The sequence below is a fragment of the Pteronotus mesoamericanus genome, unplaced genomic scaffold, assembly GCF_021234165.1.
Source record: "Pteronotus mesoamericanus isolate MK-2021 breed Mesoamerican mustached bat unplaced genomic scaffold, CSHL_Meso_final scaffold_128, whole genome shotgun sequence".
Classification (NCBI taxonomy): Eukaryota; Metazoa; Chordata; class Mammalia; order Chiroptera; family Mormoopidae; genus Pteronotus; species Pteronotus mesoamericanus.
Window position 1 is genome coordinate 1,665,522 of NW_026555305.1, and position 20,852 is coordinate 1,686,373.

The 20,852-nt window shown below is 41.1% G+C and overlaps 1 protein-coding gene and 1 non-coding gene across 5 annotated transcripts; one reads left to right on the forward strand and one right to left on the reverse strand.

The window, feature by feature from the left end:
* Positions 1-478: 478 nt before the first annotated feature.
* On the forward strand, positions 479-13,240 carry LOC129082566 (zinc finger protein 583). 4 transcript variants are annotated; one of them, XM_054588275.1, is made up of 5 exons: positions 479-626; positions 2,078-2,178; positions 8,041-8,167; positions 8,454-8,552; positions 11,395-13,240. In XM_054588275.1, the coding sequence occupies exons 2-5, from the start codon at positions 2,170-2,172 to the stop codon at positions 12,870-12,872; spliced, it is 1,713 nt and encodes a 570-aa protein (XP_054444250.1). In that variant the 5' UTR covers positions 479-626; positions 2,078-2,169; the 3' UTR covers positions 12,873-13,240. The 4 variants fall into 4 exon arrangements, 3 of the variants coding, with proteins under 3 accessions (XP_054444250.1, XP_054444251.1, XP_054444249.1); XM_054588276.1 differs by lacking the exon at positions 479-626 and adding an exon at positions 1,034-1,351; XR_008530425.1 differs by lacking the exons at positions 8,041-8,167; positions 8,454-8,552; positions 11,395-13,240 and adding an exon at positions 3,124-3,567.
* Positions 9,107-9,239, reverse strand: LOC129082639 (small nucleolar RNA SNORA71). Its single transcript, XR_008530433.1, has one exon. It is a non-coding gene; the product is annotated as a small nucleolar RNA SNORA71 (small nucleolar RNA).
* Positions 13,241-20,852: the final 7,612 nt, after the last annotated feature.

The window sequence follows — 20,852 nt, forward strand, 5'->3', positions numbered from 1 at the left end:
CATGCTCCAGTTGTGTCTTCAGCGCCCAAGACGGTGCCTGGCAAAGAAGCGCTCAATAAATGGCTACAGAGAAAGGGGTGGGGGGAATAAGAAACAAGAAAAAGGAAAGAAATCCCAGACAACTTGATGTTTTAACCACTCGCACACCGTCTGCGGAACCTTTTCTCGCGGGCTGGTCCACGGAGCTTGCGCATCAGAGCCGCGTTTGCCGCGTGCGCCTGGCGCTTGAACTGCGCCTGGACGCCTTCGGCGACTCGAGCAAGCTGCGCCTGCGCAGTCCCAGTCGCCCGCCTAGGCCTGGGCGGGCCTCGGCGCGGGGGCGGCCTCTCAGGGTGGATCCCGGGGGCAGAGGAGCGCCTCCGAGAACTCTCGAAAAGGAGGAGGGAGGACCGCCGCGTCGAACGCCAGCGATCAGTCCCAGGATGCTCGGCGCTGCGTCCCGCCCTGAACTCCATTTCCCAGCGGCCACCGCGGCCGGCACCGGCTGCCCGCCTGAGCGCCCCGGCCCTTTTGTGAGTCCGCTAGTCCGCTCCGGGATCGAGTTCCTTCCCTGGCTCGCGGGGATGCTGGGCGTCCGGCCTCTGCCCGCCGCGGGGAGGGAGGTGCCGACCTGCTGGCAGGAGGCGGTGAGGAGTCCCGGGCGGGCGGGCGCGTGAAGGGGCCTGTCACCGCGCGTGGGAACAAAGTGGGACCGGGGGCGATCTTGTGTAAGGCGTCACCGAGTGTGTGTGTGTGTGTGTGTGTGTGTGTGTCTGCAACAGAGTGAGGCCCTTGTTACAGTGTGACTGCGTGAGAACGTATGCGACCCTGCCTATGACAATGAGTGGGCAACTGTGGGGCTGGGTGTGTGGTCACGTGAGACCGCGTTAGAGTGTGGCCTTCGGACTGTGACACTTTGTTAGTGAGTCTGTTAGTGACACTGTGTGTCAATGTGACCGTGGACCCAGAATGGCTTTGTGGGGCCGACTAGGAGGACTGCAGGGGAGCTGCCAGAAGGAGGCCTGTGGTTTGCGCGGTGCGGGGACGCCGATGCCCCAGGGTTGGGAACAGAGTTGAGATGAAGGGGCAGAGATGGATAATCGGCAAAGAAGACAGGGAGGGCGAGGAGGAAACACAGAGCAGCGCCAGCCTCAGGCCTGGACAGCAGAAGTCCAGGTTGCTGGAACAGAAAGGGGGAACCTACTGTGTGCTGTTACCGAAAATAAATGGGATGACGACTGACAGGGATAGATCACAAAGGAGGTCAAAAACGGTGTCCAGGCACTGCGCTCAGTGCTTTACGTGGAGCGTCTCCAGATCGTGCCGACAGCTTATAAGTTGGAGGTCCCATTTTTCTGATGAGGAAACTAAGGTTCGGAGTGGTTGAAAACTCGAGGGCGGTTGCAGAGCTAGTGAGTGGTGGGGGATCGGGTGTTCGAGGCACTTTGATCCCCAAACTTAGTGGTTGTTACACTAAGTAGGCTGCAGGTTAGTGGGAACTAATTCTTGATTAAGGCGTTTCAGTGACTCTTCATGTGTAGTCTCTGACCCCTGTCTCTCTTGAGGAATTGCTCAGAAAAATAGACTGTTTTCCGATGCAGTTAGTTGTAAGCCAGGGCCAGAAGCACTGAGTCCTGACTCCGGTCCAGTGTCCTACAGAGCACATGACCTCTCTGATGTCTGTGTAAAGATGCTTTCTCAGAGGCAGTCACTCTGTAGCTTATTTCTCATCTATGTAGACATTTTTCCTTTCAATATCAGCATCTGGTGGAAAGATTAAAAGTTGGACCTGGATTCCCATTGGGCTCAATTACTCATTACCATGAAGCCCTGAATAATTTCATGTGTGAAGGAGGGGTGGTCCTTACATGGCAGTGCCATTCTGAACAGTTGATACTGTTATTGTTTATAGAGGAGGAGCTATCGTGTGCAGAGAAAGTTTATATTGGGTTCTTGAGCTCTAGAGCACACGGGAGAAAGAGCTGTACAGTTAAGCAGGAATGACAGATCCAGTGATAACCTCTACTCTATGTCTGTTGTGGGGGAGGGCAGGGGGGTTCCTCGGCTGGTGAGGCAGGGTTTCTTTCTCCCCCTCCAGCTCTGTTTTCTCCGGACACTGCCCTTCTACCAGAGAGGAGCCTGAAGGAAAAAGACAGAGAACCTGTCATAAATTCTTAAGTTCTTAAAGCCATGTCCAAGGTAAGGAAGCATTTCTTCTCCCTTCCCTGAAATGTTTTTCAGGTTTTATGTGAACGTTTTGGTTTTCTTCTGAAACTCCCCAGCCTAACAAAGTCCCATTTATTAGTGACGTGGTCCTCCTGCTCTTCAGTCCAGTAAAAGGAGGTCCCCAAGAGCCCAGTGAGCTTCCTCTCAGCATTTTCATCTTCATTCAAGAAATAGTTTAGCACCTCCTTGGGTAAGGAACTGTTAAGCCAGGAAAAAACCACTCCTAGATTGCAGGGACTTGATTCACTGAGGTCAAGGTGTGCGTTCAAATGTAACCACCATGGGACCAGGTTTGAAAGGAAGGCAAGATGTGAGCTGCTGGGTAGTCTTAGTCACAATACCAGACAAGGTCTCTTGCTCGGGGTGATTTTGAGGAGTTGGGTCTTGCGTAGTAAAGCATAGGTCAGCTGGGCAGGGATTTTTTTCCAGGCATGCTGTGGGCTTTGAGGAGTAGCATTCCATGGGAGTAAAGAGGTCTTGTTTTAGGGACATCCTGAGTGAGTAGGGTACTACAGGTAGTATATTCTAGGTCATCCAGTTAAGATTAGTGGAATTACTATGGAAAAATACCAGGAAATTTTTAGTAAAAGAATGATAATAGGGAGTACTTGAATCCACATTTAAAAATGGCTATGTACATCTTTAACAGTAAATAGTTTGGAATGGGAGCAAGAAGAAACAAATGCAAGTATAAATAAGAATGGAGAATACCGATTCATTCGCTAAACATATAGTTATTAAAGACTTACTATACCAAGTGCTGGCAACGCTATGGTAAAAAAAACATACTCTGTCTTTGTCTACCGGAATTTAGTGTCTACTAGTTTGTTTGTTATACTATAATATAATGATGTTAAATTAGTGGAGGCAGGCTGGGTCATTCATTTAGAAAAAAAATTTCTTCCTTACATTGTGCAGGTTCATTCTGAAAAATAAAACCATGCAAACTGATAGAGGAAAACATGGAGGATGGTTGTAAAGAGGAAGATGAGCCAGAGGCAAAAATCAGCATTGGCCGGTGCACCCTCCTGTGACAACTGATGATAGACATGTGCCACACATGGCTATGGAGCACTTTTTGTACTCGTGTGACTGAGGAACTGAACTTTTAACATTAACTCATTTAAATTTAACTGGCTTCTGGCTAGTGTGGCTCAGTGGATTGAGTGCCAGCCTGCCTATCAAAGGGGTCACTGGTTCTATTCCCCACTCAGGGCACAGGCCTGGGTTGCGGGCCAGGTTCCCAGTTGGGGGCGGGTGGAAAGCAACCACATATGGATGTTTCTCTCCCTCTCTTTCTCCCTCCCTGCCCCTCTCTCTAAAAATAAATAAAATCTTTAAAATAAAATAAGATAAATTTAACTGGCTACATGTGGTTCTAGCTTTATCAAATGATAAAGCCAGGAAGGAAATGGGAGGGGTGAGTTTGTCCAAGGGAGGAAGGGAACATATCTCTGTCACTGGTTGGTGACTGTGTGGTTATTGGAAACTACAGTATGTGATGAAGGTCAGGAACATAGGTGGTAATGAGTGAGGGTTTGAAAAGGGTGGTAGGCAAGGAGGGAGGACACTGTCGAGCGGTGTGCCCACCGATGGAGCTTGTCATTTTGTTCCTTGGCCCAGAGCCTTCACTAGCTTCCATTTTACCTGGAATGAAATCTAGTGTCCTTATCACAGCCTCTCATGCCCTACATGGCCCAGCCCCAGGCTACCCCAGACCTCGTTTTCTGCAAGGGTTGACATCCCTCTGCCCCAGTCATGCTGGTCAACTTGCTGTTCTTCAGACAATCCAGGCTGTTTCCTCTCTCTGAACAGACACTGGTGTGGCCTGCTCTCCTTCTTTCTTTGGATTCTTGTTCAGACACTACCTCTTTAAGTTTATCTTGATCAGCTTATCTAAAATAAATATCCCCGGCACTCTCAATCGCCCTCATTTTCTTACCAGAGCAGTTAACACTACCAGGCACTGTATCACGTTTTATTTAACGTTTTCTCCTCTGCTAGAATATTAACTCCACAAGGGGAGGGACTATATTTTGTCCACCTTTGTATTCCCAACTCTTACAACTGTTGTAGGTAGTACAGGGTGGGGCAAAAGTAGGTTTACAGTTGTTTGTATGGAAATATAATAAATAAATAATTCAACAATAAACTTTCGCATACTCACAACTGTAAGCCTACTCTGGCCGCACCCTGTATGTGCCAAATTCACCTGTGAATGAACAAAGGCATAAATCCCATGGAGGCCAGAGCCAGCTACCTCTCCTCTGCTGCCTCTGAGTTGGTAATGGGAGGAAAAAGCAAGGGTAGCATATATGGAACAGACAGAGCCCATCACCCTAAGTGCTCTGTCTGGGATCCCTCCCTGGACGTCCTGAGTCACGGTCTCTGGTGGTGGGGCCTACGAAACCACATTTTCATGGAGCCCCAGGACGGTGCTGATGCGCACTTTTTGAGAACCTCTGCCTCTCAAGCTTGCATGGAAAGTATGCCTCTGTAAGCAGCATTCTGGTATCTGGTGTTCCTCCCGCCTTGTGCTCACACTGGGGTCTCCGGTGGCCCTGTGTGCCTCTCACAGTCCCTGTGTCTCCCTGCAAAACGTTGGTTGGGTTTTGAAAATCCAGGCTGATAATCTGTTTTTTAAATTTGTGTTTAGTACATTTCATTTAATGCAGTTAGTGATGTATTTGTGTTTAAATCCATCACACTGCATTTTGTTTTCTACTTATTCCATCTGTTCTTTTCCTTTACTTTTCTATTTGGCCTTCTTTTGGATAAATCAAGTGTTTTCCCCGTATTACCTTGTTAACTGTACATTATTATTCTTTTAGTAGCCATTCTTGAATATGTATCCATTAATCATTAGGTAATAATTCTCTTTCTTCCTCCTGTAATGTTGTTTCTATAATTAGTACTCTTACCACTTCCTGAACAAGACCCTTATAGTGTTATAACTCCAAGGTAACTTATTATTAGATGTTACATATGGTTTATAGTTACTATTTTGGGCTCTTAATTTCTTCCTATGTTTCTGTGCTTCCATTTCCTCTAATTTTTCTTCTGCCTGAAGAACCCCTATTACGATTTCTTTGTGTCCAGGTCAGTATTTGACTCCTGGCATCAACTGTTTTTCATTGGTTCCTATTTTTGCTGGGTCAGAACAGTGTAATTTAAAATGTTTTTGAAGTTAAACAATTCAGGGAAATTCTAGTCTCAAGGGAGAGAAAAATATCTAGAACTTTAAGGAAATCAAGACATTGCAGAATCAGAGTGAAAAGTTAATCATATAACTGAAAGTAATCAGGAGTTTAGTAAATGAGATACAGCATGTTTATACTATGTAATATTATCCATCCAGCAAAACTTAGAAGTAAATGAGTATGCACAGATAATCATAGGTATGTCTGTATAAGGAAACATTTAAACAAATATATACTAATTATATATTTTGATTGCTCCTAGGAGGCAGGGTGACATGAGGTGGGTGGAGGACTTCTGATTCTTTAACTTGAAAAGGGAAAAAATTCAATGGAGGTATAAATACTGAATATCATCTTCTGAGTTTCCTTATAATGACAAAATTGTATGAAAATTCTGTTTGATCTAACCAAAATGAGTGTAAAAATATTTTAAAGGTAGTCAAGTCTCATTGGTGAAGATAAAAATGTCAGTAAGACCGTTGAAACCTAGAATCTGTTAGTTTGTATGTACAGCTAAAAAAAATGCCTTTAAGAACTTTATCTGGCAAAACCTACCTCGCCTCTATCTACAGAAGAAATGATGTGTGAGGAACACTTTTCTTGCAGAAAAGTTTAAAGAGTTTGTATTGGAAGTCTGCGTTTTAATAGTTGATGGTCGACAGTGACCCCCACCCTGCCTAGCACAAGGTTCGTCTTTTCAGACCCAAGTTCCCTTCCTTCCTTGAAGCCTTTTTAAAAAAATATTTCATTTATTTATTTATTTATTTTAGAGGGGGAACTGAGGGAGAGAAAAAAGGGAGGGAAACATCAATGTATGCTTGCCTATCACACGCCCTCCACTGGAGACCTGGCCTGCAACCTAGGCATGTGCCCTGACTGGGAATTGAACCAGCGACCCTTTGGTTTGCAGGCTGGCACTCAATCCACTGAGCCACACCAGCCTGGGCTTCCTTGAAGCCTTTACTCACCTCTCAGATTACCCTGGATTATGACATGTTTTAGCGATGGAAGCTGATGCGTGTAACTGATGTTTCTGAGAGTCATATTTTTGCTTCCCTTATAGGCTACTTAACATTTTTGTCCACTGCTCAGGCATTAGTGATTCATATTATTGACTCATTTTTTTCCATTAAAAATATTTTTGTGGGAAATTATGTACTTACATTCAGTGAGAGCATTACTCTACAGAGTCATGGGAAGAATAGGAGTGATGTTTGTATTTGACAACCACTGAGGCTGTGGAACACACCAGAACTTACTCCAGCTGGGGTCCCAGAGGCTGTGCTGTGCCAGGCTCGCCACTCTGCTGCTGGACTGAGGGAAGACCGGGTATGGCTGCCAGCCAGACCCAGTGCAGTGGCTGTTCACCAGCCTGTGAGTTGGTCATTCAGGGTTTGACCAGTCAGTTCAGCTATCCAGGTGTGTCCCATTGAGTGCCATCTGTTGGCCCAGCTAACAGTGGGCATCGCTCTGTGATACACCAGACCTAAGAACCATGTATGGAACCATCCGGCAAGCCCTGGAAAGTCCGGAGCAGGTGGAGCTCATTAGGAAGACAACACATTTTGAGTTTTTAATGACCAGACTAGGTCTCTTTCCACGTTATAAGATCCTTAGTTCAGCACACAGCAATAACTCTCGCTCATTAGCTATGTGAAGCTGGGTATGTCCCTCCAGTGAGGGTAGTAGGTATTTTTGATGCTTTTCATAATCACATGGAAAATGTTCACTATTTAAGTTAATGAGCAGTGGTTGAAATTACCATTATTTTCTGCCTAGCACAAGGTTTGTCTTTTCAGACCCAAGTTCCCTTCCTTCCTTGAAGCCTTTTTTAAAAAATATTTACTTATTTATTTATTTTAGAGGGGGAACTGAGGGAGAGAAAAAAGGGAGGGAAACATCAATGTATGCTTGCCTATCACACACCCTCCACTGGAGACCTGGCCTGCAACCTAGGCATGTGTCTCTTAGGCAGCATGATAGGTTACCAACTGTCATCGAAACTCACTGGGGTAAGAGCAGTTAGATAATCTTCTGTTGCCCCTGCTTGTTCTCTGTGACGGCTTGCACTTGTTTAAATCATATTTTTGCAAAATCACTATAAGACTTGTTTACTATGTTATTACATATTATGCTAGATCAGTAGCATAGGGTGATGTGTATATACACATCCTATTGATATATCTGGAACATTCCACTGTAGAGTTTGGGAAAATGCTGGTTTAGACCACATACATCTTCAGAGGCTTAACTCACATTCCTGTGTTGTCCTTGAAGCCTTTCTTCACTGCCCCAATCCAGTCTTATTTTCCATTATTGAGAAATGCACTAGAATTTAGTATGAATAAAGTATTACTTTACCCTTGATTGTTAATGCCCATTTTTGTGTTATAAATCTTTTCTCCATCAGTAGAGACTATGAAATTGTACACTTACCATGGCAATATCAAAACTAAGCACAGAGAAGTCATCCAGCAATTACTTGACATGTGTTGCTCAGAACCCAAGGCACTACTAGAAAATTGCACTATGTGTAATATTTCTTTCCGAAAGTATAGACGATTTAGCTCTTCAAACTATGCCAATGTGAGGGTAAGAACACTAGTTGGACTGGAGTATGTTTATGTCATTTCAGGATTTGGTGACATTTGGGGATGTGGCTATAGATTTCTCTCAAGAGGAGTGGGAATGGCTGAATCTTGCTCAGAGGAATTTGTACAGGAAGGTGATGTTGGAGAACTACAGGAACCTGGTGTCACTGGGTAAGGCCCCCCTGTAATTCATAATCTGCATGTAGGGCTGCTCTCCAACCTAATGTTTGAGAAGCCTCTGATATAATTCACTGAATTTCTCTCTCTCGTGCTCCTGCAAACAAGCTGAGTTTTGTAGAATCGGCAACTTCATTAGACTATTCCTTGAACTTCCTGTTTGGCATTCTTCAGAACACTTTCTCTTCCATAACTCCCCCTATAATGACCTCACCTCCTGATGACCAAGAAACTTGATCTGATTCAGGGCCTGGCTAACGCCTCCTTTATTTCTTTCAAGCAGGAGTCTCAGTTTCTAAGCCAGAGGTGATCTCACTGCTGGAACAAGGGAAAGAGCCCTGGATGGTGAAGGAGGTGGGGACAGGAGGCACTTGCTCTGGTGAGTGAGAGGACTTGGGAGGTGAGGCCACTCCAGGAAAACAAGCTCTGCCATTCTTGAAAGGTTCCAATGGGCAACTGTTACCTTTTGGATAGCTTTTCTAAATGCTCCAGGCCTGGGACGAACATTGAGGTGTCCTTAGCATGAGCTCCCCAACTTAACTCCTTGTATATATTCTCTCACATGTTACTGTCTTCTCTGATAACCTGTCCTGTTCTCTGGGTACAGATGTGACAGGGCCTCCTTGTCCTTGCCTTTAAATTTTGCACAAGTTGTTCCATCACATTTAAGAAATCCAGACACAGCAATGCCTCTGCTTTTCCTTTTTAGCCACTCATTTCTTTTAAAAGATTTATTTATTTAGTTATTCATTATGCTTTTACTAATAATGTTGAGCATCTTTTCATGAACTCATTGGCCATTCATATATATTTTGTGAAGTGTTTGTTCAAGTTCTGGCTCATGTTTTAGTGGGTTTTCTTCTTGAGTTGTAAGAGTTCTTTCTTTAGATAGTTTTAGTACAAGTCCTTTGCTATTTATTTATTTATTTAACATGTGCAAAAGCTCCAGGGTTTAGAAGGGACAGGGCGGACCCTCCAAACACGGGGAAATGCTTTCAGCAGTTCCTCTCCCTGCACTATCAATGACCAGGGCACGGGCAGCCCATGATCACTTTCGAATACAGGGGTCCATTGTCATTTTTATGTATGCCAGTTGTGGTTTGTGTTATTTTTTTCTGCTGCTGTCTTTTGAACATCCTTAGTTTTCAATTTTTTTAAAGTCCAACCAATTAGTTTGTTTTGGTTAGTGATTTTGTGTGGCATATCTAAGAAATTCTTCTAATCCCAAGTCACCAATATTTTCTTCCATGTTTTTCCTAGAATTTTGTATTTTAGTTTTTACATTTAGGTATATGATCCATTGAACTAATTTTTGTGTCTTATGTGGATAAAGATTGAAGTTCACTTTTTTCCCTGTGGACATTCAGTTGCTACAGTACTGTTTGTTGTAAAGACTCTCCTTCCCCTGTTATATTGCCTGGTTGGCACCTTTGCTGAAAATCAGTTGAAATGCCTGGGTCTGGTTCTGAACTCCATTCTGTTCCCCTAATCTAGATGTCCTTTCACCATTACCAGACTGTCTTGGTAGCTGTAGCTTTATAGCAAATTTTGATATCACATACTTCAATTTGTAAAATCACTTTGGCTATTTTAGATCTTTGCATTTCCATATAAATTTTAGAATGAAGTTGAAAATTTCTACCCAAAAATTTTGATTTGAATTATGATGAAGCTATACATCAATTTGGGGGGAGAACTGACATCCTAACATCATTGAGTTTTCCAGCTCATGAGTATGGTTTACTTAGCCATTTATTAGTCTTCTTTCTCTTAGTAATATTCTGTAGTATCCAACATAATGGTCTTACTAGCTTAAAAAGTTTTTTTCTGAGTTTTATTTTTTTGTGCTATTATACATAGAATTCTTAAAAGCTCCTTCCAATTGTTTGCTGCTAATATGCAAGAATGTAAAGTGACGTTTATATTAACTTTATATTTTATATAACCATGCTAGATTCATCCAGTAGTTATTCTAGTAGTTTTTTGTAGGTTCCTGAGTTCTTTCTGCATAGACAATCATGTTATCTGCTAATACATTGTTATTTCTTCCTTTGTGATTCTTATGCCTTGTTTTTATTGATTTATTACAATTGCTAGGGCCTCCTGTACAATGTTGGATACAATTGGTAAGAGCAAATATACTTGCCTTGTTCTCAGTCCTAAGGGGAAATGTATTCAGTCTTTCACAATTAAGTTGATGTTGGTTAGTTTGCTTAAATATCTTTTCTCAGTTTTAGAAAATTCCTTTCTAGTCCTGGTTTGCTGAGAATTTTTATTAATAAATTTAGTAAAATACTCTTTCTACATCTATTGAAATGATATATGGTTTTCATCTTAAATCTGCTGATATAGTGATCATTGATTGGTTTTAACGTAGTAAACCAACTTTGCATTCCTGGGATAAACTATACTTGGTCATGATTGTGCTTTCATAGTTTCCTGGATTTGATTTGCTGAAATGTTATCAAAGGTTTTCCATGTATGTTCATGTGCTAAATTGGTTTTGTGAACCATGATAGGAATTTTGGTTTTATTTTGAAAGTGGTAGGAAACCATTGGGAAATCTTGAGCAGAATAGGTGATTTGATTTGAGAATGGAAAGGGAAAGGCAAATCAAAGCCTGTGGCAGGTTAATAAATAATTTGATACAAAATTACTTCTACATGAAGGGATCTCAGCTTCAGTGATTAACTGAAATTTTACATTTGGTTGGAATATACCTCATAGAAAATTATATTCAGGAAGCCCTTTCTCCGACTGCAAAAGTTTAACCACAGAGTTTCATATACAGCTTAAGGAAACTAATTGTACCTGGTGTGCCTTTGGGTCTGGGGATCTTCAGGAGGTTTTATAGCCACACTGATATGAATGGGTTTAACTAAAGATAATGAACATATCATGAATGCAGGATAAACTGAGGCAAGAGAGGAAGCGTGTTTGCAGACTGTTATATTAACGTAGATACAAAATGATGATTGTGATTTTAAATAATCTCTTCAATTTTTAATTTTTCTGATAGTTACCCTACTGGTTATGTATGATTAATTTATGTCCTTAACTTTCTTAAGTTTTCGTTCTTTATAATATCATACTTTTTAGGCTGCATTTAACAGCTGTTAAATCCTCAAACTTATGTATTTTATTCACTGATTTTTGTTTTAAAAGTTCTTCTCTGCTACTGCATAAACACAAAAGGTTTTTTTTTTCTTACTATCTTTTAGATTGGGAGTATGCATTTAAAAACAGTGAACTTTCATCAAAGCAAGTTATTTATGAAGAATCATCCAAAGTAGTGAGAATGGGAAGAAGCCATCTTGGTTATAACCTTGATTGCTCCAGTTTAAGAGAAGACTGTAAAACTGGGGACTGGTTTAAGAACAAGTTGGGAAGTAAGGAGGTCCATCCTAGTCAACTGATCATCACTCATAAAGAAATCCGCACTGAAGATCAAAGTAATGAATACACTAAATCTTGGCAAACTTTCCACCAGGATGCAATATTTGCTCTAAAACAGGGCTTTCCCACCAAAGAACGAGTACATAAGCATGAGCCACAGAAGAGAAGTTACCGAAAAAAATCTGTGGAAATGAAACGTAAGAAAGTCTATGTAGGGAAGAAACTTTTGAAATGTAATGAGTGTGAGAAAGTCTTCAACCAGAGTTCATCCCTTACTCTTCATCAGAGAATTCATACTGGGGAGAAACCCTATGCCTGTGTTGAATGTGGGAAAACCTTCAGCCAGAGTGCAAATCTGGCTCAACATAAGAGAATACACACTGGGGAGAAACCCTACGAATGTAAGGAATGTAGGAAGGCCTTCAGCCAGAATGCACACCTTGCTCAACACCAGAGAGTTCACACTGGAGAGAAACCTTATCAGTGTAACGAGTGTAAAAAAGCCTTCAGCCAGATTGCCCATCTGACCCAGCATCAGAGGATCCACACTGGAGAGAGACCGTTTGAATGTATTGAATGTGGCAAGGCCTTTAGTAATGGTTCATTTCTTGCTCAGCACCAGCGAATTCATACCGGAGAGAAACCTTATGTTTGTAGCGTGTGTGGGAAAGCCTTCAGCCACCGTGGTTACCTAATCGTACACCAGAGAATTCACACCGGAGAGAGACCTTATGAATGTAAGGAATGCAGGAAAGCCTTCAGTCAGTACGCACACTTAGCTCAACACCAGAGAGTTCACACTGGAGAGAAACCTTATGAGTGTAAGGTGTGTAGGAAAGCCTTCAGCCAGATTGCATACCTTGATCAGCATCAGAGGGTCCACACTGGAGAGAAGCCCTATGAATGTATTGAATGTGGGAAGGCCTTCAGCAATAGTTCATCGCTGGCACAACATCAGCGAAGTCACACTGGAGAAAAACCTTACATGTGTAAGGAATGTAGGAAAACATTCAGCCAGAATGCAGGCCTTGCTCAGCATCAGCGAATTCACACAGGAGAGAAGCCTTATGAATGTAATGTGTGTGGGAAAGCCTTCAGCTACAGTGGCTCTCTCACTCTGCATCAGAGAATTCACACTGGAGAGAGGCCCTATGAATGCAAGGACTGCAGGAAATCTTTCAGGCAGCGTGCACACTTGGCTCATCATGAAAGAATTCATACTATGGAGTCATTCTTGAGTCTCTCCTCTCCCTCACCCTCCATGTCCAGCCAGTTGCCAAGACCTGTAGGTTTTATATCCTAAATATGCCTTGAATCTCGCTCCTTTAATCATTTTCATTCCATCATCTTTGTCCAGTACACAATAATCTACTTGACATGGACTATGGAAATAGCTTTCTAACTGGTTTCCCGTATTTACCACTTACTCTGTCAGTTGTCCACACTGCAGACAAACTTGTATTAAAAATAGTTTGATCACATCACTCCTCTCATTAAAACCTCTCAGTGGCATCCCATAGTTGTTAACGTTAAAGCACACGTTCCTCAAAATAGCCTAAAAGACCTTCCTCCAATACCCTGTTCCAGTCTACCTTACAAAGCCCCATCTCATTGCCAGTATCCATTTCATTCTTTGGAGACTTGTCCAGAATTATAAACTCATATTCCAGCATCAGGTAGATCTTGATTCTTCTAATCTTTTCTCTTCCATTTTTGCCCTCTAATTTTGGAGAAACATTTTGTCTTTTGTAAGCTTCCGTTTTATTTATGTTATGGGAATAATAATGGTACTACCTCGAAAGTTAACAGGAGTATTAAGTGAGATGATGCATGTGAGTTGCTCAGCAGAGTGCCTGACATAAAGCATTCACTCAATAAACAATGTAAAATAAAAAAATACCATGCTATACAAAGAAGACATGATCATTTTGACAATGATCAGCTGAGAAATAAAAGCAGCAGCTCAGGACTCAAGAGGCTGTAAAGGTTTCTGATCAGGAACAGTGGTCATTGTTCTAAAGGTGGGTGACCAGGGAATCTAATACAGCAGAACTGAGGTTAGAGTACATAACACAGAGGGAGATGGTGGCTTCTAGTTCAGCTTGAACATACAGGGATACCACTTAGCTTCACTACATAGTCAACGGTTCTAAGAAGCCAGCTTTTAAAAATCAACTTGTGGTAAGTAGATGGTACTGAGGTGTATTTTTCATTTACAAGAGACAAAACAGATACTTAAGAAAACTGGAAAAGATCAATAACCAAAGGAGACTGAAAAACAAAGTCTAAGTTTGACCCTTGCTCCTAATCCCCGGTGAATGCATTGTATTACCCCTGTCATTTAAATTAAAGTTCCTGAGCTTCCAAGCTGTAATTCTAAAACTAGACAGAAAAGGAAACCAAAACTATAGGTCAATATTCATAAACTGTTGCCTACACACGTTTGTTGGTGTATCAAGTTTAGAAGGAATGTGAATCCCTTCAGGTGAGCATATGTTTTCCAGTTCACCACAGTTCAAACCACTCCCTGTTCCCTTATATCTGACTTGTTTTATACTTATTACTTCCTGACTTTTTGAGAATGCAATCAATGCACTAACCAACTCACATGAATACAGGTACAAAAAATGATGAAAATAGAGAATAAGAGAAAGACTTGAAGACACATCCTTCTGTAGGGGGAAGACTCAGTATTACGTTAGTAAGCCCCAAGTTAATCTAAAGATTCCTTGTACCTAACAAAAACCTAAGAATTTCTTAAGGCTTGAAAGATTGTGTGAACACATACATACATACAGATATACATATAGAGAAACTATATAATAAAGGTGACATTTCATGCCAGTGGCTTAACAGTATTGGTAAAATTGTCTGCTCTGAACAAAACCCCACCATTCTTTTATCCAAATGTGAAACAGATGAGAGGATACTGTAACATACTTTATAATCATGGAGTGAGAACAATCTTCCTAAATACGATGTGGATCCAGAAGCCACACACACAAAGATTCTAGGTTTGATTGTCAGAACTTTATTTAATAAAGTATTTATATAGTCAAGGATAGTATGAACAAAAGGTTTAAACATCAGAATTAGAGGAAATCATTAACTCATGAAATTCATATCCTTAATATACAAGTGCTCCTACAATTACACTTCCTTTCCCCATGGACAAAGGGTATGAAGAAGCAACAGGTGACTGATGAACACCTGGTAAGTACTGAATCTCACTGGGATCAGAAGAAATACAAGTTAAAACAATGAACTACTTGCATTGCAAAAGCACATGAAAGGAGACACTTCTGTGTTGCTGGGTGAGGAAGTATGAATTGTACAACTTTTGTGAAAGGCAACTGTCAATATTAGAACTTTCATGGGGCAAACCAAGGTTTTCTTTGCAGTTAAACGTTACACAAGTGTATCTCCCCTTTATAGCCCAATAAACAGATAAAACAATGTAAAAGGTAGCAAACACAAAGCAGAAAAGAAGGTCATTAGTGGATGAAAGAGATAAATTTGGCAAAAGGCAAAAGGGAGAAGAGTGTGAAATGTAGCACAAGAAACTGCTAACTGAAATGGTCGCATAGTAAGGGATTCAGTAATGGGAACCCATCTGCAAAGGTCCCTACAGAGGCTCAGGCTCTGAGTTGGCTTGTATGGAGGCTGGAGGTACAGAGGAGACAATTACAGGACTGTAAAGTTCTTTTCTACGTGAAAATTATGTTAGTAACCCCTACTGGCAGCTTCCCACTCCACCCTCTCTTCTATAAGTACACTCATGGAACTTACTTCACATCACCCACAAAAATGACTTCCTGTACAATAAAGTCCTAAATATGAAAGTAAATGAATTAGCAGAAGTTAGGAGAAAATGTAGTAAAGTATGTTTCTGACTTTGATGTTGGGCATATCTTTCTAAAATAGACAAAATGAAAGCCATAAAGGAAGATTGATGAAGTTGGTACCAAAAATCAGCATGCTTTTAAACAAAGCTAAAGGGCAACAGAAAGGGAAATAACACAAAGGGAGAGATGTAAGAAATTAATAAAGGACAACAAAACATGTATAATAGTGGTCAAAGGATAAGGATGGGCAAATCAGAGAAGAAATACAGATGGCTGGTAAATATGAGTCCCCGCTTAACCCTGCTAGTATTGTGACACAAATTTAAACAATGTAATCTTAAAAATTGTCACTGGTGGGGAGAAAAGATTACTCTGATCATGGCCACTTTGGAGGCAATGAAGTTTTAAAAATGTTCACTACTGCCCCTTTGGAAGGCAGTATGGGTAGTATATGAAACACTGGAAGAGGAATGAGTAGAAATACTAGCAACAGTTTAAAAGAATGTACTGAATATTGACATGGATTTAACTAAAAGACATTGATTGAAAAAAGCAAATTTTTCAGAATACAGAGTACTATATTTTTAAAATACATTTCTGGTACATTTATGTAAGTATGTGAATGCTCAGAAAAAGTTCTGAATAGACACATTCAACCGGTAAGTGTTTCTTCTGGGGAGGGGACTGAGAGTGGACATTCTGGTCAAGAGATAATTTAGTGTTAGTAATATTAGACGTTTTAAACAAGAATGTAATAGTATGACTTTTAAAAGTATGAAGAAATGGAATGGACTTAGTGTGAACTAGAGCAGCTACAAAGAGAGTTAGCAGCCTAAACTGAAACTTTTTTGGAATTTGCAGAATCTCTCATTGACTTCCCAACCCTTCCCAGTAACATACAGAGATCCCAGTAACCCTTGCCATTTGGTGAAACAGATCTATAGTGAGAGTATCTGAAGAACTGCCTGCCATCTACCTAGGACAATCAACCATATTATTCTAATTAAAAAAATCCTCACCCTTGGATATGTTTATTGATTTTAGAGAGAGAGGAAAAAGGGTTGGGAAGAGAGGAACATTGATGTGAGACAAAAACATCAACTGGTTGCCTCCCATACGCACTCTGACTAGAGATTGAGCACACAGCCTTTTCGTGTATGTGACGACAATGTTCCCACCAACTGAGCCACTCAGCCAGGGTGAGGGGAGTTACTTTCAAAGTCCTCCAAAGGCGGCTGCCCTCAATGAAGGTGTCTGGTAGAGACCAACCACCAGGAAGTAAGACTCCCATGAAGGACGGATCTTATCTACAAGGACAACTGGCTTCAAGAAAGGAAACTTCATTTCCCCGTCCCTTCTCCCAGTCTCTGCAGAAGAGTGGTGAACCCACGAGGAGGCAAATTCGAATTTATGTAATGAGGAGCCTTTAAATGTATTTACTAACTTCTGAATTTTAAGTGGTGGAACCAAGGTGTCTCTATCTGTCCCTCCTTTTTGAAACCAAGGAAAAGTAACATGAACAAGAATCAGATGTGGAAGCTCCATCTTGGATGAAGTTGAGACATAAAATTCTGAGACTCAAAACCTGCAAAGAAATGTTGCTAAATGTGGTGAGGATCCTGGGAGGAAGCTGGTCTTACATTTGAGAGCACAAAATTACTCCAAAGCAGTGGGGTATCTGAGCAAAAAACAAAAACAAAAACCCCTACCTTGATTCCTTAATTGCAGCCATAGCTTTGCTTTAAAAATCTGGCTTTACGAGCTTCCCTATCTCTGTTTACAGTTGTAGTGGCAGGACAAGGACCAGAGGGCTTAAGGAGAAGCATGGGGTCTGATAATAGGACTTAGGCCTTGACTGATGATAAGCAGGGACTGCAAAGTAAAGGCCAAATCTTTGCTGCTCGGATTGCAGGCCACCAACGAGCAGTAGTGTCAGTATCACCTGAGAATTTGTTAGAGTTCCAGAATCCTGGGCTCTAACCCTGACCTGATAATTTGAAACCTGCATTTTCATAAATAAGATCCCCCAGGTGATTTGAATATGGGAATCATTGGACTAAAACAAGTTTCCTGCTACTCTGGATGACTGCCTGTTGATAAACAGCTAAATCAGGAAGAACTCTACTCATTCAAAAAATTAAAATTCTAGCCCTGCAGAGGCCCTAGGATATACTGGTAGACTCAGCCTTACCCAACTTCCTTTTTCTAAAATGGAAAAAACAAAAAAATAAATATGCCAGCATCATTAAAATAGGGAAGTGATATCACCTCATATCACACACTATTCAAGCATGATACAGCTCCGGCCCCGTGATTTGGTTGGAGCTTCATCCCATACACCAAAAGGTTTCAGGTTCGATTCCTGGTTCATGCTTTGATCCCCAGTTGGGGAACATGGGGGAGGCAAGAGATCGATGTTTCTCTCCCCCTCCACCACCTTCCTCTAAAATCTATAAAACACATCTTCCGGGTGAAGATTTTTAAAAAGTGTAATAGAGAAACCACAGTTAGGAGCACACTAAAAGAATATGCCAGGATCTTTGGCACCCTCAGCCCTCTGAGAAGAGCGACATAATGGAGAAAAAGCAGGCAGAAGAAACTCTGAAATACCTTGCTAATATATCCCAATTTGGTGGGCAAGATGTAGCACTGGATGAAGGTGCCTAAAATTCCTCTAAGAATCCTTCATTCTACATAGATAGTAGTTTAAATAGCAAAGGCCAGTTGGCAATATCTATTGAAATATGCCTATCTTTTGATCCACGAATTCATCCTCCAAAAATGCTGATAAAACTTTACCTAAGCCATAAAAGCTCCCTGGCTGGTGTGGCTGAGTGGATTGAGTGCCGGTCTGCAAGCCAAAAAGTCGCCAGTTCGATTCCCAGTCAGGGCACATGCCAGGTACCCAGGGCATCAGATCAGGTACCCAGGTGGGGGCATGTGAGAGGCAACCAATCCATGTATCTCTTGCACATGGATGTTTTTCTCCCTCTTGCTCCCTCCTTTCCCCCTCCCAAATAAATAAAAATCTTAAAACAAAAAACCTTACAAAAGCATATGTACAAGAAAGTTAATTGCAACATCATTGTTTGAAAATAGATCCTAGACCCATAGTGATCCCTGCCTTCACTATATGCTTATTTGAGATCTGTACTTCTGGTGAGGATGAAATTAGAGAGAATAGTTTACCCTTCCACCTAAAATGTGAAAAAAACTGAACAAAATACATAAAACCTTTGTGTTGAAGAGACTGGACATGTGGCAGTGAAACAGAGATCCCTGGGACATGGGACATGAATGAGGTGAGTTCTGTGCTAAGACCTCCCCAGGAGCTGAGCATGGAGTTCCAGGCTGCGGTCTCTGAGGAGAGGAGATGGAGCTGGGAGTCCAGGAGACTGAGGTGGCTACAGTTCACAGGATAAAGGGCCTGAGTGCTCTTAGAGAGAAAACAATATAGACATCTGCAAAATTTTTTACCTGAGTAAACTCTGGTTTTTATCAGAATAGGGAACAGAACACATGTGTGTGGAAATTACCTGGAGTCAAGGAAAGGACTTAAAGAACTATAAGGAGAAACAGACAAATCCACAATGGTAAGAGATTTCGACTTGCATCTCTCAAAAGAACAAGTAGAAAACGAGTAAGGATATTGAAGACTTAAACAACACTATCAGCCAACTTGACTTAATTGACATTTTAAAACAATTCCACCCCAGAACAGAATATACTATACATTCTTTTCAAATGCACCCACAGCACACTTACCAAGACAGACCATATTCCAGGCCTTACAACTTGTCTCAATAAATTTAAAAAGGTTCAAGTCATACAAAATGTTTTGTGACCAGACTAGATTAAATTAGAAATCAGTAACAGAAAGATAATTAGAAAATCCCCAAATATTTGTACCTAAATAGCCCAATTTTTAGTAACCCATGGGTCAAAAGAGAAACCAAAAAAGGGAATATAGAAGTATTTGAATTGAATGAAACTTAGAACATAGACTATCAAAAGGTGTAACATTGTACTTAAAAGAAAATATATCAGTAACTGCCTAAGTTTTAAAAGAAAGCTCTCAAGTCCATGACTTCAATTTCCACCTTAACAAATTAGAAAGTGAAGAGCAATGAACACCAGAATTAACATAAGAATGGAAATAATAAATATGATAAAAATCAATCTTGGAGATTTTTTTAATGCTGATTTTATAGAACTGATGTGAAAAGTTGTTTTTTTTTTTTTTTTGGCTGTGAAAAGTTTAAATAAAAAATTAATTGTCATACATTATACTGCATGTATGATCACACTTCACAAATGTGGTGGTTGTTTCCTCAGTTGTGGTCAAAGTTAGAGCAATCTAACCCATGTGGTCATACATTCCACAAAGTTGTCTTAACAAGACATGGGTGTTTTTAAGAAAGGCTTTTGCAAGCCTGTCCAAGTAGCTCAGTTGGTTAGAGCATCATCCTGATACACCAAGGTTGCAGGTTCAATCACTGGCCAGGGTGCATAAAATGAATGGAATAAGTGGAACAAGTCAATGTTTCTCTCTCTCTCATCCTCTTTTTCTCCAAAAATGAATTTTTTGAGAGAAAAATAAGTGAAACAACAAATCAGTGTTTTTCTCCTTTTTCTCTAAAAAAATCAATAAAAAATTGAAAATATAGCTTTTGCAGAAGGAAAATGTACACAGAAGTATCCAACTGTACATAACCCACTTGCAAAAATGAACTTTGATTTCATTTCTTAGGTATTTTGCACAAGCTAGAAAGAGACTGAACACTATTATGGTAAACAGCTCACAGGGGAAGAGCCTGGTACACAAACCCAGGGGTTTTCCCATATATTTATTGGTTCAGCTGCCATAACAAAGTAGCACAAACTGCAGGCTCAAACAACAGAAATTTATTTTTCATGGCTCTATAGGTTGAGAGTCCAAGATCAGCATGCCAACACAGTTGGGTATTGGGGAGGGTTAGCTTCCTGGCTTATAGACAGCTGTCTTCACCTTGTGTCCTGAGCTGGCAGAGAGAGAAAGCGCATCTCTCTGGCGCCCCTTCTTTTAAAGACACGAATCCATATGACAGCTCCACCCTCATGACCTCATCTAACCCCAATTACTCCTCAAAGGTTCCACTTCCAAATACCATCACCTTGGCGTGTAGGGCTTCAACATATGAATTTGGGGGAAACACATTCAGTCCACAAGACCCCATTCTCCACCAATTACTTATTGCATGCCAGTGTTCTTACATGAAAATACCAATGTTCATATACATATAGACAAATTTATTTTCAAATAAAACAACAAATAATTTCTGCTCTAAAGCTCCTCAGTTTTCAGTATATCCTGTTCCCACCCTACTCTCCCCTCTCCATTAGCCTGTCAGGCTTGTTAGATTTTCACATCACAAAGGTCATAAAACTTCCTATCAATG

Bases quoted from the DNA above. Each gene is read 5' to 3' on its own strand.
- LOC129082566 (XM_054588274.1), top strand. From the start codon at position 8,023: ATGTTTATGTCATTTCAGGATTTGGTGACATTTGGGGATGTGGCTATA. The intron at 8,168-8,456 runs GTAAGGCCCCCC...TCTTTCAAGCAG, and splicing joins CAGGAACCTGGTGTCACTGG to GAGTCTCAGTTTCTAAGCCA. The intron at 8,553-11,394 runs GTGAGTGAGAGG...ACTATCTTTTAG, and splicing joins GACAGGAGGCACTTGCTCTG to ATTGGGAGTATGCATTTAAA.